This window comes from Oncorhynchus clarkii, chromosome 3, assembly GCF_045791955.1.
Source record: "Oncorhynchus clarkii lewisi isolate Uvic-CL-2024 chromosome 3, UVic_Ocla_1.0, whole genome shotgun sequence".
Taxonomy (NCBI): Eukaryota; Metazoa; Chordata; class Actinopteri; order Salmoniformes; family Salmonidae; genus Oncorhynchus; species Oncorhynchus clarkii.
In genome coordinates, this window is record NC_092149.1 from 54207638 (window position 1) to 54223398 (window position 15761).

The 15761-nt window shown below is 41.8% G+C and overlaps 1 protein-coding gene across 3 annotated transcripts in view; it reads left to right on the plus strand.

Moving 5' to 3' along the window:
* The window catches only part of LOC139397992 (myosin IIIB), a 119119-nt gene that overhangs the window by 82095 nt on the left and 21263 nt on the right, over positions 1–15761 (plus strand). For all 3 annotated transcript variants that reach the window (XM_071144273.1, XM_071144272.1, XM_071144271.1), the window contains 2 exons: positions 2290–2329; positions 3188–3308. In XM_071144273.1, the coding sequence (XP_071000374.1) occupies positions 2290–2329; positions 3188–3308 (161 nt within the window). The remainder of the gene's footprint in view (positions 1–2289; positions 2330–3187; positions 3309–15761) is intronic.

Here is a 15761-nt window from a genome sequence, read left to right on the forward strand (position 1 = left end):
CATTTACATTTGTGCAATGTAACAGGAATATTTAGACATATGGATGACATCCGTTAGATAAAATACGCAACGGTTCCGTATTTCACTGAAATAATAAACGTCTTGTTTTCGAGTTGATAGTTTCCGGATTCGACCATATTAATGACCTAAGGCTCGTATTTCTGTGTGTTATCGTGTTATAACCAAGTTTTTGATTTGATAGAGCAGTCTGACTGAGCGATGGTAGGCACCAGCAGGCTCGTAAGCATTCATTCAAAAAGCACTCTCGTGCGTTTGCCAGCAGCTGTTTATGACTTCAAGCCTATCAACTCCAGAGATTAGGCTGGTGTAACCGATGCGAAATGGCTAGCTAGTTAGCGGGGTGTGCGCTAATAGCGTTTCAAACGTCACTCGCTCTGAGACTTGGAGTAGTTGTTCCCCCTGCTCTGCATGGGTAACGCTGCTTCGAGGGTGGCTGTTGTCGTTGTGTTCCTGGTTCAAGCCCAGGTAGGAGCGAGGAGAGTGACGGAAGCTATACTGTTACACTGGCAATACTAAAGTGCCTATAAGAACATCCAATAGTCAAAGGTTAATGAAATACAAATGGTATAGAGAGAAATAGTCCTATAATTCCTATAATAACTACAACCTAAAACTTCTTACCTGGGAATATTGAAGTCTCATGTTAAAAGGAACCACCAGCTTTCATATGTTCTCATGTTCTGAGCAAGGAACTTAAACGTTAGCTTTCTTACATGGCACATATTGCACTTACTTTCTTCTCCAACACTTTGTTTTTGCATTATTTAAACCAAATTGAACATGTTTCATTATTTATTTGAGGCTAAATTGATTTTATTGATGTATTAAGTTAAAATAAGTGTTCATTCAGTATTGTTGTAATTGTAATTATTACAAATAAATGTGTAAAAATCGGCCAATTAATCGGTATTGGCTCTTTTTGGTCCTCCAATAATCGGTATCGGTACCGGCATTTAAAAATCATAAATGTTCGACCTCTAATCTCCATAGGGATGATATTCTGTGTTTTTGTATGTTTGTTTGTGGTTTACTGTAGTTTTTTAGTGTTAAGTGTATCTGAAGGCCATTAGATCTGAGCCTGGTGTGCACCCCTGCCAAGCTCGTTCTCAAGTTGTTACAGAAAGACCTCCGGTAGAGACCACAGTCATGGGGCAAAGGGGTTTGCATACCAGTCACTCAACTTGAGCTCTACTACGCAGACCTCTTTCCTCCCCTCGTTAATGTACTGTTGTTTCAACCACTAGAGGAAGCTCCTCCTATTGCACCACCTCTCCTTTTTATAAATGTAATAAATAACTTTCCACCAAGATAGTGCACTTGTCTGACCGCAAACGGGGCTGGGCTCTGAACTGGTCTCCAGATGTAAGAGCTGAATGCAGTTTGTGTTTACTCAGCGTATGGGCAGGCCAGTCATTAAGGAAGTATGTGTGAAGTCCAACCCAGCTGACTGTCGCACCGCTCTCCTTCAACACTTGTTCTTTCATTCAAGACCACTGTTGATTCTCTCTTGCCTTATTATTTGGAATAGTATTGGTTTATTCCATCATCTTCAAATGTTAAGGGTATTATATATATATTTTTAAAGAAAGTAAATACATAGGCAGTACTTGGGTTTGGAAGTATATTGCCAACTGATGCACAGATCCCCCGTTTTGTTGGAGAAGCTGAAATCTTTATTCATTTCTGCTTTTATTGAATTTGTCGGTCAAGGGCGGCAATGCATCTCTCCAGACTCAAAGACTAGATTTCCACATCTGAAAATGTTATGCTTGTTGTATACCCGGGCTGAGAAGTTTTTCTTCTGGGAATTTTTTCTCCATGTTTACAATCATATTCCTTGGTGAGAGAACTTCAAACCTCAACTTAACAATTCTGTTTAATCAGTGTTGGAATCACTCCATATAGATTTATTTTGACGAGATCTGGCCCATTTTCCCCTTTTTAAGATCTGTGGGCTCTTACCTACACACTGTTACGTTCCCCTTTTATATCACTCTGTGCCTTGCACACTGTCTACGTTTGTGTCTATCTCCAAAGGTTTCTATTGCATCACACTGCCCATCCTGAATAATATTCCCCAGCTTTGTTCTGTTGCTCTACTGTGTGTTTAGTCGTGTGTCTATATGTCATATGAAAAGAGAGACAAGATGAAGGATGGTAAATCTTGCATAATAGTTTGTATATCATTATCTATGTTGTACCAGGTGAAATCTATTGTGATAGGTGGTTTAGGATCCGTCGTCTAAACTCTCTTTTTCACCTTTGTAGGTATGATGGCAGACACACTTCCAATGATCACAGAGAGAAGGTAAGTTTTGATCAGAGAAATGAATATTTTAGCATAATACTGTACTTCTACAAAGCCCCTTGAACATCGATTATTCATTAGTTTTTTGAGTCCTTGAGACAAAAGACGTCTCTTGCTCCAAACTCCATCTCAATAGAGAGACAGGGTGGTACAGGAATGGGAGAATCAAAAGGCTGGAAATTCGCGGCTGAGAATAAATGCTTGCTGTTCCCGGAGGTGATTTTGTCTTTGCGCTTCTCTTTCTACAGATGTTAGACCCCTTTTTGGTAAAGACCTGAGGTTCTTTGGTAGCACTTTGATATCCTGCTCGAATTCAATATGTGAAATAGAAGAGCCACTCCGTGACTCGGAGCACATCACAGTCTTTGAAGTCTGATCCAATTTTTGCTGCTCACCATTTGATGTTGAAAGGATGAAATGAGGAAAACGCAGTAACTCTGCTGAGCATATGTAAGATTTAAAAAGCAAAATCCTTTGGAGGATGTACTTAGAAATGTTAAGCAGATTAATACTTTCCTATGGCTCTTTTATTCAAAGGTAATTTCTTTATATGAGAGGTCTGTCTGTGTTGTTATTTTCAACCTCACAATTAAGTCAGTGTGCTGCTATTTGCAGGGAGGTAGGGGTAATAGCGGGGCCTATGCGATTGCATTAGCATGTGATTAACATTGCAAAACACATTCATGGGTTGTGTCTGCCAAAACAGTGAATTAAAAATAAATGAATTTGAATCCAGTATGACTAAGAAACAATAATAAATAGGCGGCCTGCTTTTACTTGTGTCTTTCTGTCTGTCTGTGTATTTTGTGTTTCCATTGACAGTACTCTTCTGGCTGTGTTTATGCTTCTTCTTTAAAGGTTGCTCCCGACCGCCATGATAAACAACTGAGAAATGACAGCAGAGACAAAGTCAGAGAAGGCACAGCAGTGAAGCCTTGCAGGGAGACAGGCAGCCTGCGAGACACACAGTGTAAACAAGGTAAGCCTGAGCACAGAGCTGAAGGGTGCAGGTAATTACGTAAGGAGACAGGAGAAATCCAGCTTTAATTGATAAAGTGCCATTTTTAATTCAGGAACCCTTTCATCCCTACCAATCCTTCCTGCCTTTTTTTGTTGACAACAAAGTATTATGAGTGATATTTATATGTTATTTTAACCTGGGTCAACTGGTCATAAACAACGTCTCATCGCAGGGGTTTTAGAAGTGGAGCTATAGCACTTCAAAGCCTCATTCCCCCACACGCCAAGCCTTTGCTAAAGATCTCATCAATGGCTCTAATAGACACCCATAGTAACGGTGACAAGAAAATACACAAACCCTGATTTGTTGAACATATGTTTGGTTTGCTTTTTGCCCAAGGCGCTGAATTCCATTAATTCATGCTGCCTGGGAGGCTGAGTGGGTGGTTGAGCAGGGGGCTGCTGATTACGGACGTCACCCAGCCCACCACTAGCCTGCCTGGGTAATGGGGGCCCGGCCCTTCATTAATGTTATTATGAGACTGAGGTAAGAGACGGAGGTGGAATACCGTTTAGCTACACGACCGGGAGATTACGAGGATTAGACATGATAATATAACACAGACAGGGCTCTCCAGCGGGCGCGGGATTAGTGTCAGCATGCCACAGCAGGTCTGGGTTAGATAGCAGCTAATTCGGTAATGCTGGATACAGGTGACCCCCGCTCTGAAGCATCACTGCCGCTGACAAGGGACTGCTTTTAAGAATTTATGATGTGTGAATATGAAAGGAAATGCTGGAAGGAATAGCAGTTTGAGTTTAATTTCATTCATTGAAATATGCATTTAAAGTGTTTCCCCCGCTGTAGTTCCCTGGTTTATACTAGCAAAAATAATTAAGCAGTTATGCCATTATAAATTGGGAAAATATTCATTATAACTAGCTAGGTCCATTAATAATGAGGTTTGAAATTCCCTTCTCCTGAGAGCAGGGTAGCTGGTTTCGGGGCAAAATGCTAAATGCTGTGATAAAAACATTTTCATTTTCCATAAGCCATGGGCTTTCATAATGCTTCACTTGTGTTGTGTGTAGAGGTCACATAGACTTTCAGGTATTCATCATCTCTTTCCTACACGTTTATATTCTGAGGTCTGCTTATGGCTCAAGTTGCTTTCAGGAAACCATATTTGAATACGTTGAGGGAGGCCACGGTAGCTCAGGCACCCAGGGTACACTTTGATCCCTGCAGATCTGAGGCCTTTTTTATCCTGAGGTTGAGCGAGTCATGGAAGCCTGGCCCTGCCAGATGTTTGGAGACCAGGCTTCTTCCTGTGTCTCATCCTGCCGACGCCCCTGGTGAATGCTTATATTCTGGGGCTGTGGTGGACCTAGCGTGTTTCAGGACACCAACAGAGAAAGTTGAAAATTAGCCCAGGAAATTCAAATCCGCTTTGCATTTGGCCAAAAGAGCTGTGGCACGACCCGGAACCTCTCTGCGTTTGATGGACGCTAAGTCCCTTCTAAGTAATTTGACTGAGCTCAGCTGTGCTGTGTGGTCCAGGACAGCCCCATTTGTGAAAGCAAGACAGGAGGAGATTACCCTTAGTTTCAAAGATGTCTGTTTCAGTGTATGTTTAACACAGGGCTAAGGGACTATCCTCCAGCTTTAGCCAGATACCTGCAGTGCTGTCTTTTGTGGAAGCAAGAAGGAAAGAGAGAATTAAAGCACTCCACAGACGCAGCCCTTCTTTACATCCCACTGGGCACAAACTGGTTGAATCAACATTGTTTCAATGTAATATGTCAACGTATTGTAATATGGAGTCAATGTGAAAAATACATTGGTTTGCTGAAAGTCATCAACGTAAACTGTTGTTTTCAACAACAGAATTATGTCATTATGGTAAAAATAAAATTCTACATAGACAAAACTAGTGTAAAATATGTTGAATTTGTACCTTTGAAACAGCGTCAGATCTTCACCGTTATATCCACTATCAGAAGAAAAAAACAGTAGACTGGGCAGCACATCCTACTGGAGAGTTGATTATCTATAGCAGGGATAGGCAACTTTGATGGGGTGGGGGCCACTAAAAATCTGAACTCATCATGAGGGGCCGCAGTGACTTACGGGTCTGTGTACCCACATCCATACCCACACATGCTGCCAGAACCCGTCCTAGTCTTTTGGGTGAAATTTTGTTGGGGAAACCCCTTGCCAGCAAAACATTTTAGCAGCCCCCCCTCTTGACAGTGGAGACATTCCTGCAATTCTACACATTTTACCATGCGGTGTAGAGAATAATAATAATTTCATGCAATTCTACTAATTTTGCCATGGCACGGAGAAAATATTGTGCCGTTTTACAGTGTATTTCCTGCAATTTTACAGATTTTTCCATAGGCTGGAAAAAAATGTTTGAAGTTTTTAATATAATATCTAAGAGTGACTGACAAAATCATTGTGACTGGTAATTTGACCATGATTACTACAAGTTTAGATAGCTGGCTAGATTAACTTTCCAATCTAAAAATTGTTAGCTGACATGGGCTAGTTGAGTGACTGCCAGTAGCTAGGTTTCCATCCAATTGGCGACAGATTTTAATGCAAATTTTCCTAAATCAGTGCGTGATGATGTAGCGCATACAAAATGTACTTTTAAGCTTACATTTTCATGTACTGAATAAGAATCTAAAGTTTATTGTGCTTCCATCACATTTTCAACCTTTTTCTGGCACCACTCCGCCAGGGCCCTCTCACCTCCTCCCTGGAGGCTGTCTTGTCATCGTTGGTAATCAGACCTACCACTGTTGTGCTAGCTTGATGATTGAGTTGAAGACGTGTGTGGCCAACCAGTCACGGGTGAACAGGGAGTACTGGAGGGGGCTGAGCACGCACCCTTGTGGGGCCGCCTGTGTTGAGGATCAGCGCAGTAGAGGTGTTATCTACCTTCACCACCTAGGGGCGGCCTGTCAGGAAGTCCAGGACCAAGTTGCACAGGTTGGGGTTCAGACCCTGGGCCCCAAACTTAATGATGAGCTTAGACGGTACTATCGTGTTAAAGACTGAGATGTAGTTAAAGAACAGCATTTTTACATATCTATTCCTCTTGTCCAGATGGGATAGGGCAGTGGGCAGTGCGATGGCGATTGTGTCATCCGTGGATCTATTGAGGCAGAATGCAAATTGCAGTGGGTCTAGGGTGTCGGGTAAGGGGGAGGTGATATGATCCTTAAGTAGTTTCTCAAAGCACTTCATGATGACAGACATGAGTGCTACGGGGCGACAGTCATTTAGTTCAGTTACTTTTGCTTTCTTGGGTACAGGAACAATGGTGGACATCTTGAAGCAAGTGGCGTCAACAGACTGGGATAGGGAGAGATTGAATACTCCAGCCAGCTGGTCTACGCATGCTCTGAGGACGCAGCTAGTGATGCCATCTGTGCCTGCAGCTTTGCGAGGGTTAAAAAGCTTAAATGTCTTACTCACGTCAGCCACGGAGAACAAGAGCTCACAGTCTAGGGGAGTGGTGGTGGCCCGCATCGGCGGCACTGTGTTTTCCTCTAAGTGGGTGAAGAAGGTGTTTAGCTTGTCCAGGAGCAAGACGTTGATGTCCGCATCGTGGCTTCTTTTCCCTTTATAATCCGTGATTGTCTGGAGTCCCTGCCACATACGTCTTGTGTCTGAGCCTTTGAATTGCCGCTCCACTTTGTCTCTGTGCTAACATTTTGCCTGTTTGATTGCCTATGAAGGGTATAACTGGACTGTTTCTACTCCGTATTCCCAGTCATCTTGCCGTGGTTAAATGCGGTGGTTTGTGCTTTCAGTTTTGCGCGAATGCTGCCATCTATCCACAATTTTTTCGTTTGGATAGGTTTTAATCGTCACAGTGGGAACAACATCCCCTATACACTTCATGATGAACTCAGTCACTGTGTCAGTGTATACGTCAATGTTATTCTCAGAGGTAACCCGGAACATATCCCAGTCCACGTGATCAAAACAATCTTGAAGCATGGATTCTGATTGGTCAGACCAGCATTGAACAGTCCTTATCATGGGTACTTCCTGTATGAGTTTCTGCCAATAGAAAGGGAGGAGCGGGATAGAGGCGTGATCTGATTTGCTGAAGGGAGGGCAAGGGAGGGCCTTGTAGCCGTCCCGGAAGGGAGAGTAGCAATAGTCGAGAGTTTTTGAAGCGTGCGTGGCACAGGCACAAGCGCATGTGGCACAGGCAGCTTGTTGTCTCAGGATATGTGGTTTCCAGTTTGCACAAAGTCCAGTGTAGTTCCTTTGGAGTTGTCGTGGTATTAGCTTGAGGGGGAATTTACATGGCTGTGACGATGATCGAAGAGAATTCTCTTGGGAGGTAATGCGGTCGGCATTTGATTGTGAGATATTCTAGCTTGAGTTCCTGTTACCACAATCGCACCATGAGTAGTTAATCATCAAACATACACCTCCGCATTTCTTTTCCTGGAAAGTTCTTTATTCCTGTCTGTGCGATGTACTGAGAACCCAGCTGGCATACTGTACGGGTACAGTATATCCGGAGAGAGGCAAGTTTACTTCCTTATGATGTCAATATTTGCACAAAGGGGTTTCCACTACCATTTCTCTCATTATTAATTTTAACGACACAAAAGATCCCACCATGTCAAACGAACAAATTATCTGTCAGCATTTATACCATTATTTAACTAGGCAGGTCAGTTAAGAACAAATTCTTATTTTCAATGGCGGCCTAGGAATACTGGGTTAACTGCCTTGTTCAGGGGCAGATTGACAGATTTTGACCTTGTCAGCTCGGGGATTCGATCTTGCAACCTTTCAGTTACTAGTCCAACGCTCTAACCACTAGGCTACCTGCCGCCCGAAAAAGTATACAATTTTACCCCATCTTCCTGTTTCCTGTATAATTTGTTTTTATACATTATAACTTTGCTCACATAGAAACTGGATGGAAAGGTGACATAACAAGAAAAACCTCTGATGCACAAGCAAATTTTGAAATTGCACCTTGTGTATTCTACTATTCTAACTCTCAGCATTAAGTAGAGACCACTAACTGAGTTAACCCCCCCCCTCTGTTGTCAACCTAACACACATCGAAATGACTTTTGTAATGAGGCTATTTTACAAACTAATGTAACAGTTTTTAATTCAACCTTAAAATTAGTAACTCATCCATGGCCATATTATGAGGTTACTGTAACTAGAAAAGTATGTAATATGTAATCATAGCAAGTGTGCATGTTCAGCATAGCATGCAAAGGTTGCAGGTCTGTGGAAATCTTCACAGAACTTCAAACATTACTTTTAATGTAATCTCAACTACAATCCTGGTAATATGGTTGTGCTATTAGATGAAATACACTGATAACACATTAAGTTGTTGTATAAATACAAAATATCTGACATTGTATTCCCATTTGAACTGTGTTGTGCTTTTAAATTTAACACATTGGGAATTCAACAAACTTCTGCATGTCTTTCTGAGTGGGTGAAGAAAGGTTGAAATCTCATCGATCAACGTCTCAACCAAAAATTACCCACATTTCCATGATGAAATTATGTGGTTTGTGTCAAAGCTTGACACACAAACGTGTCAACCTTTGATTTGCAGCATTTTGTTACCCAAGAAAGTTCAGCAAGGTGCATCCACCAAACATTCATGTAAACAGAACACTTACAGTATGTAACTTTTCTCCCTGTCTCACCAGCCTGAATATTAATACAATATGAATAATAATTCAAAATGAGTCAAGCAGACGAAAGGCTCTGCGAGCAACGCGGTGATATGATCAGAGTGCTGTTTACGCTCCTCAGTGTGGTAAACAGGCTGGTGCCGAGGATCAGTCAGAGGCTGACTTTATGGGTTATGAAAGCTGAGCTACTTATGTTAACAGGCTTTTTGAAGATTATAGTCCTGGTAAACATACATGTCAGAAGTGAGACAGTGATAAAGAGGAGTCACAACACAGAGACCAATTACCACTGCTTCTAGAAAGACACTTAACATGGTCTTTTGATGAGTAGGGAAGGAAAAGGAAAGGAAAAGAGGAAGGCTCAGTACCTTCAAGGTTATTGTTCTGTACCTCGACTCTACAGATGTAACATCTTAATTTGAGCCAGTTTGCAACAGCAGGAAAATAATCCTGCAACAACAGAAAATGTTAATTATTAATGGACATTTTTTTGTAGGGGTTGATACATTTTTTGTTGGGGCAAACCAAGTCCTGCATTTTAAAGTGGAAATTACAAACTTTAGAAGCCTTTTTAAACCTTGAATATACTACAAGTTTGCATTTCCTGCAGTGCAGGAAAATTCTCAGCAACAAAATAATGAAGATCCTACATCTGTATAGTCTAGTCATTGTGCCTTGATTTGGTTGGCACCCTGAGCTGTGCTGCAGCTGTGAGTGGTCAATGGGAACACAGCATTAGGACATGGATTTACCCAGTTGTAATGTTCTAAAACCCGGGTTTACTGATCCATCCCACTTTCCTACCGTCCAACTTGCTCATTACCAGCAACTCTGACACCACTTACCACATGTCCTCCCACTAACTGTGCAACCACGATGCCATACTCCCCCAGTCCAGCCCCTACCCTCACCAACACCACCATATCAACATACATCTGCAAGACAAATGATCCACCCTCTCCGTGTTCCTCAGACAAATACTCTCCCTCTCTCACTGTCTCTCAACCTTTTGATTTATCTGTCTGTCTCCACCCATCATAAAGGCTGAAATTACAGGTGGGTCGCAGAGGTAGCGGTAAATTTGGAGTGGATAGGAAGACTCAATTTAACGGAAGGAAGGAGGACTCCTGTCTGCCACTACCTACCATAATCCTCTTAATGTCAGTGAGAGTAGTTAACAGGATGTACTTCCAAACTACTCATCATCACAATTTCTACAGAATAATCTTTTCAAACGTACCTGTAGTATATGCAGGTATAAGATTATATTGTAACTTTTCTTTTAGTATCGTACAAGTGGCTTGGGTTATTTGGAACATTTTGTCATGCTAGAACTTTTAAAGGCCCAGTGCAGTCAAAAATTTGATTTTCCTGTGTTTTATGTATATTTCCACACTATGCGGTTGGATTAATACTGTATAATAATACTAATGCCCTTTTAGTGTAAAAGCTGTTTGAAAAGACCGCCTGAAATGTCAGCCTATTTTGGTGGGATGGAGTTTTGGCCTGCCTGGTGACATCAGGCGGTAAATTCAACAATAGACCAAACCTCTTCCATTAACAGCTAGTTTTCAGTTTTCTTCTCCCAACTCAGACCTTGTCCCAGATAGTCCTAGCAAAATTCTTGCTTGAGAAATTGCTCTTTGCTAAGAAGCTATTTTTGTTTATATTTTACGATTTTGATTTGAAAACAGTCACAGTAAGGTACATAATTGTTACCCAGAAATGATTTGATATTGAGATACCTTTAAGATATCCCGTTTTTTTTTAAGTTGTTGTCCTTTAGTTGTTGATCTTTAGAAGTGATTATACGAATGTATATTATCCATCACAGTACATTTTAGTTGCTTGGTTCACTCGTAGGATGTTTTCTCAATGACTGTCCGACTTCCCCTGTGCAACATACCAACATGTACTCACTGCTCAATCTGGAGGGCTGTAATGATACATTATACAGAGGTCTGACAAATGATTGACTTCCAGAAAACTGTGGGATTTTCCCAGCACATGAAGATTTGTTCAGAAGTCAAGCCCCAAATCTGCCGTCAGTGGAAATGATTGATTTCAGTGTGAAAAATTGAAAATTGGTTGTAAGTAATAACATCCTCTGCCTGCATTAGTTAAAAACAGATGCAGGAAATGCCCTTTGGACCATTATCTGGAAAACCTTGTGATTTTTCTAGTGTGCCTTATAATTCAAAGCACATGGTTTACCAAATTAAGACATTGGTAATAAATCACAGTAGTCCTGAAAAGCTCTCAAACTCCTATTGAAGTTTGACTAGAGTTAGCTATCTATTCAGGGACTTTCTGTTAGCAATAAACCGTGTGTGTGTGTGTGTGTGTGTGTGTGTGTGTGTGTGTGTGTGTGTGTGTGTGTGTGTGTGTGTGTGTGTGTGTGTGTGTGTGTGTGTGTGTGTGTGTGTGTGTGTGTGTGTGCATGTGAGGGTTTGTGAGGGAAAAAGAGGGGTATGGGCTGCACATGTCTTATTTAGGCATCAAAGGACTCAACTGATGATTTTTCATTATAATCCATGCCTTTTGGTGATTTGGCTCCCTCCATCTGAATAAACAAAGCCCAAGTGGATAACTGGGGTCTATGATAATTCAGGTGATCACAGCACATGATTCAGGAAGTAAATCAATACATCTCTTTCATTTATTTGGCTAAAATCCCATTTAGCAGCTCTTCGATGTTGTTTCTGAGGAGCGTTCTGATTTTCAAGGGATTTAAAACGGGTATTTAGAGATGTTTTACGAATCATCTGGACCTCTTTGAAAATGAAAGAAAGTACCTATCTAAAAAAATATTATCATCCTTTTTATCTGGAGATGCAAGCATGTACAAAATGTGAGTATGTTGCAAACTCTGCTGGAATTTTTTTCTTCTTCTGTATTCTCTGATCGTTATTCCTCACTGCAGACGCTGCCCACTATTATCATATAGCAAGCCTTGTGTGAGCCACTGTCTGACCTCTTCCCAGACCTACCTGGGTCCAAAATGCTCTCGTGCCAGAAGCCCGTTTGGCAGCCTCAGTGTCTGTAAGATATCTGCGGCAACAACATTCCTCTGGGGCTGGCCTGGATCAAATGGCAGTGATTTCCCAAACAGGCGGAGATGGGAAGCCTGACCCTTTCTCTGATCTGCTACACGCTTTAATCGCTGCGGGTCATGCCTTGATAAATGGGGATGTTGGAACTGAGAGTTGTGTTTCTGACTCCTAGACTGCACAGACACACAGGGATCCAGCTGTATATCAGAGCAGCCAAGTTACAATCATTCACTCAGGATGGAGGGTCTCATGTGAATATAGAAAACATCTCACCTCAGACCCCAAACAACATAAATCTCCTCCATTCAGTCGTGTAGTGCTGTGATGAAACGTTGCTTTGCCATGAACATCTGATGTCCTTAGTTTTTGTTTTAAAGGAAAGAGCAACTGAACAGAACTTGTTAAATAACAAGATTGCACATCAGCTAACTAGCTATCTCTAGCATAACTACTCTTAGTTTTTTTTAAATTTAATTTTCATAACATATTTTGTTCCAGTGAAAAACAGTTTGTGTTGCTATATAGTTACATTATTCTGCAGTGTGATTACATTATGAAACTTTGTTCAAGGACGTCATTATTCTTGATTGAGTGCTTTGATGCGGTTTCAGGGGAATTAGAAATTTGCTTATCAAACCCATTTCAGACATCATTAAAATAACATATTTTTTGTAAAAACCTAAGGTGCATAATACACACAACCGCGATCCCCACACCAACAGTGCCATGCTCCAACCAGCTGAGCTAATGGTTGTTTAGATACAGTTCAGAATGGTTTTTGCACAGGAGGTTGACTAGTACGCCTACTACACATTCAGAATCAAACCATGAAGGGAACTTTGTCCTAAGGGCATTCTGTCAATTCCCAGCTGCCAATTGCTAATCTAAATGTATTAGACACCTCACGTTAGAATTATATGACAAACAGTATAAGTCAAAAGTAGCATCATTTCGAGAGCTCAGAGGTGAGGGTTCGTTAGGACGGCCTACTCTCTTGGAAGTACCTTTCAAGAGCATCTGTTGGAGACAGACAGGTAGAGTGGCGAATGAGGTGAGACCCTCACTTCTATAAAATGAGCCACTCTCCCTCCCTCTGGTTATTCTCGCTTCTCTTCCTCATATCGACTGAATACCAGTTTGGCTGCTTATCTGCTCACAAGTAAACCGTGAAGGATATCGCTGCTGAGCGTAGGTCTTCAGACCCTGTTGAGAGGTTGAGTACTAACGGGAAGGTTTTTGTTTTCGAGTAGAAATTCCTTTTCTACTTTTCAGTCTTCATTGGTAGTTGGCGTCATTGCTAGCTATTGGAACTGGGTTAGCCCACGCTGCAAGGCTTAGGTTAACTTGGCTAGTATCTAGTGTTAATGGCGTACCAAGCTAGCTAGTTTGGAGCCTTGCAGCTAACAGCTAGCAATATTGAGCAACGAATAATGCTATAGCCGCGAGGCTAGTGGGGCATTAGCTAGCTAGCAGCTACCTCGTGGTGAAGGTGTGCGGTGGCTAGCTCAGTGCTGGCTGAAAGAAACCGTGTGACCGAGCTTTCAGCCGTGAAAGCTGAGAGAATCGTTCTAGTTAACACAACCTTGACCTTTTTTCCACATGTTGTTGTATTACAGCCTGAATTTCAAATTGATTGAATTTAGTTTTTTTGTCGCCGGCCATATGACATAATACCCCATAATATCAAAATGGAATTATGTTTTTAGATATTTTTACAATAAAAAATTAAAAGCTGTAATGTCTTGAGTCAATAAGTATCCAAACCCGTTTGTTATGCGTCCTAAATAAGTTCAGCAGTAAAAATGTGCTTAACAAGTTGCATAATACGTTGCATGGACTCACTCTGTGTGCAGAGTAGTGTTTAACATGATTTTTTCATGACTACGTCATCTCTGTTTTCCAATGCCTCGCAAAGGAGAGCGAGCACCTATTGGTAGATGGGAAAAAATAAAATATCAAGCAGACACTGAATATCCCTTTGAGCATGGGGAAGTTATTAATTACACTTTGGATTGTGTATCAACACACCCAGTCACTACAAAATACAGGGTTCTTCCCAATTCAGTTGTCGGAAAAGAAGGAAACTGCTCAGGGATTTCACCATGAGGCCATTGGTGACTAAAACAGTTACGGAGTTTAATGGCTGTGATAGGAGAGAACTGAGGATAGATCAACAACATTGTATTTACTCCACAATACTAACCTATTTGACAGAGTGAAAAGAAGGAAGCCTGTACAGAATAGACGTACAGTTGTAATCGCTGCCAAAGGTGATTCTAACAAGTATTCAGGGGTGTGAATACTTATGTAAATTAGAATTTCTGTAGTTATTTTTCAATAAATTTGCAAAAATGTCTAAAAACATGTTTTCATTTTGTCGCTCTGGGATATTGTGTGAAGATTGGTGAGAGGGGAAAAAAAACGTTTTATCAATTTAGAATTCAGGCTGTAACACAACAGAACCTGCAAAAAGTCAAGGAGTATGAATACTTTCTGAAGGCACTGTAGGTTAAACTAGACGAGAGAACAGAGCTAGCAGTGCTATCGTGTTGCTGGTAGGGTATGCTAGTGAGGTTGGCTTGCTTAGAGGCAAGGCTCATAACTAGCTAGCTTGGTAAGCCATTTATATAAGATACTATTTGCTAGCCATAAGCCGCAGGACTTCAAACTTGCTAGCCTACGTCGTCTACACGTTGTTCTTGCAACAGGCATTGCTTGGTCCCCCTAACAAGCCTTTTCCCTCGCAATGGTGACTGCTATCCCGCCCCGGGACAATCCTAGCACTTGAACCCCCATGGTCTTGTGCTTGCGGCTCCATAATTGCTGGGAAAGATTCCCACCCTCTATGCATCAATTGTTTGGCTAAGGAACATGCCCAGAAGGCTCTCGAGTCCTGTGATCACTGACTGCTATTCCTCCTAGGTCGGCCAACCTAGGGCGCAGCCCTGGCAGCTAAGGATGGTGTACTTAAGTAAAAAAGTAATTTAAAGTACTACTTAAGTAGTTTTTTGTGGTATCTGTATTTTACTTTACTATATATGCCCTTCGGACATATTTCTTCCACTATTCATATTTTACCAATTGGCCTGGTTTACCACACAGAGCTCTGCTGATCCGTCCGCTGATGTAACTGCACGAGGGGGCCACAACAGACTTTCCTCCGTCGCATCATCCCTCTAAGGCCTTTCTGTTAGCCTGCTAGCCCCGTGCCGCTAGCTGCCTGAAGCCACGCACTGGACTTGTATGATCATGCCTTTCCCTAACGTCACCATGCCGTGTCGATTGCTGTTCTGGTTTGTAACTATTGTTTTATTTCACTGTAGAGTCTCTAGCACTGCTCAACACGCCTCGGCTAACAATTTAGTTCCACCACCCACACACGCAGTGACATCACCTGGTTTAAATGCTATTTCTAGAGACAATATCTCTTTCCGGACCTCTGACAGTCTCTATTGGGGTGCCACAGGGTTCAATTCTCGGGCCGACTCTCTTCTCTGTATACATCAATGATGTCGCTCTTGCTGCTGGTGATTCTCTGATCCACCTCTACGCAGACGAAACTGACTATCCTACTGATCCTTGACTTCGACGATGTCATCTATAAAATAGCCTCCAACACTCTACTCAGCAAACTGGATGTAGTCTATCACAGTGCCATCCGTTTTGCCACCAAAGCCCCATACACTACTCACCACTGCGACCTATATGCT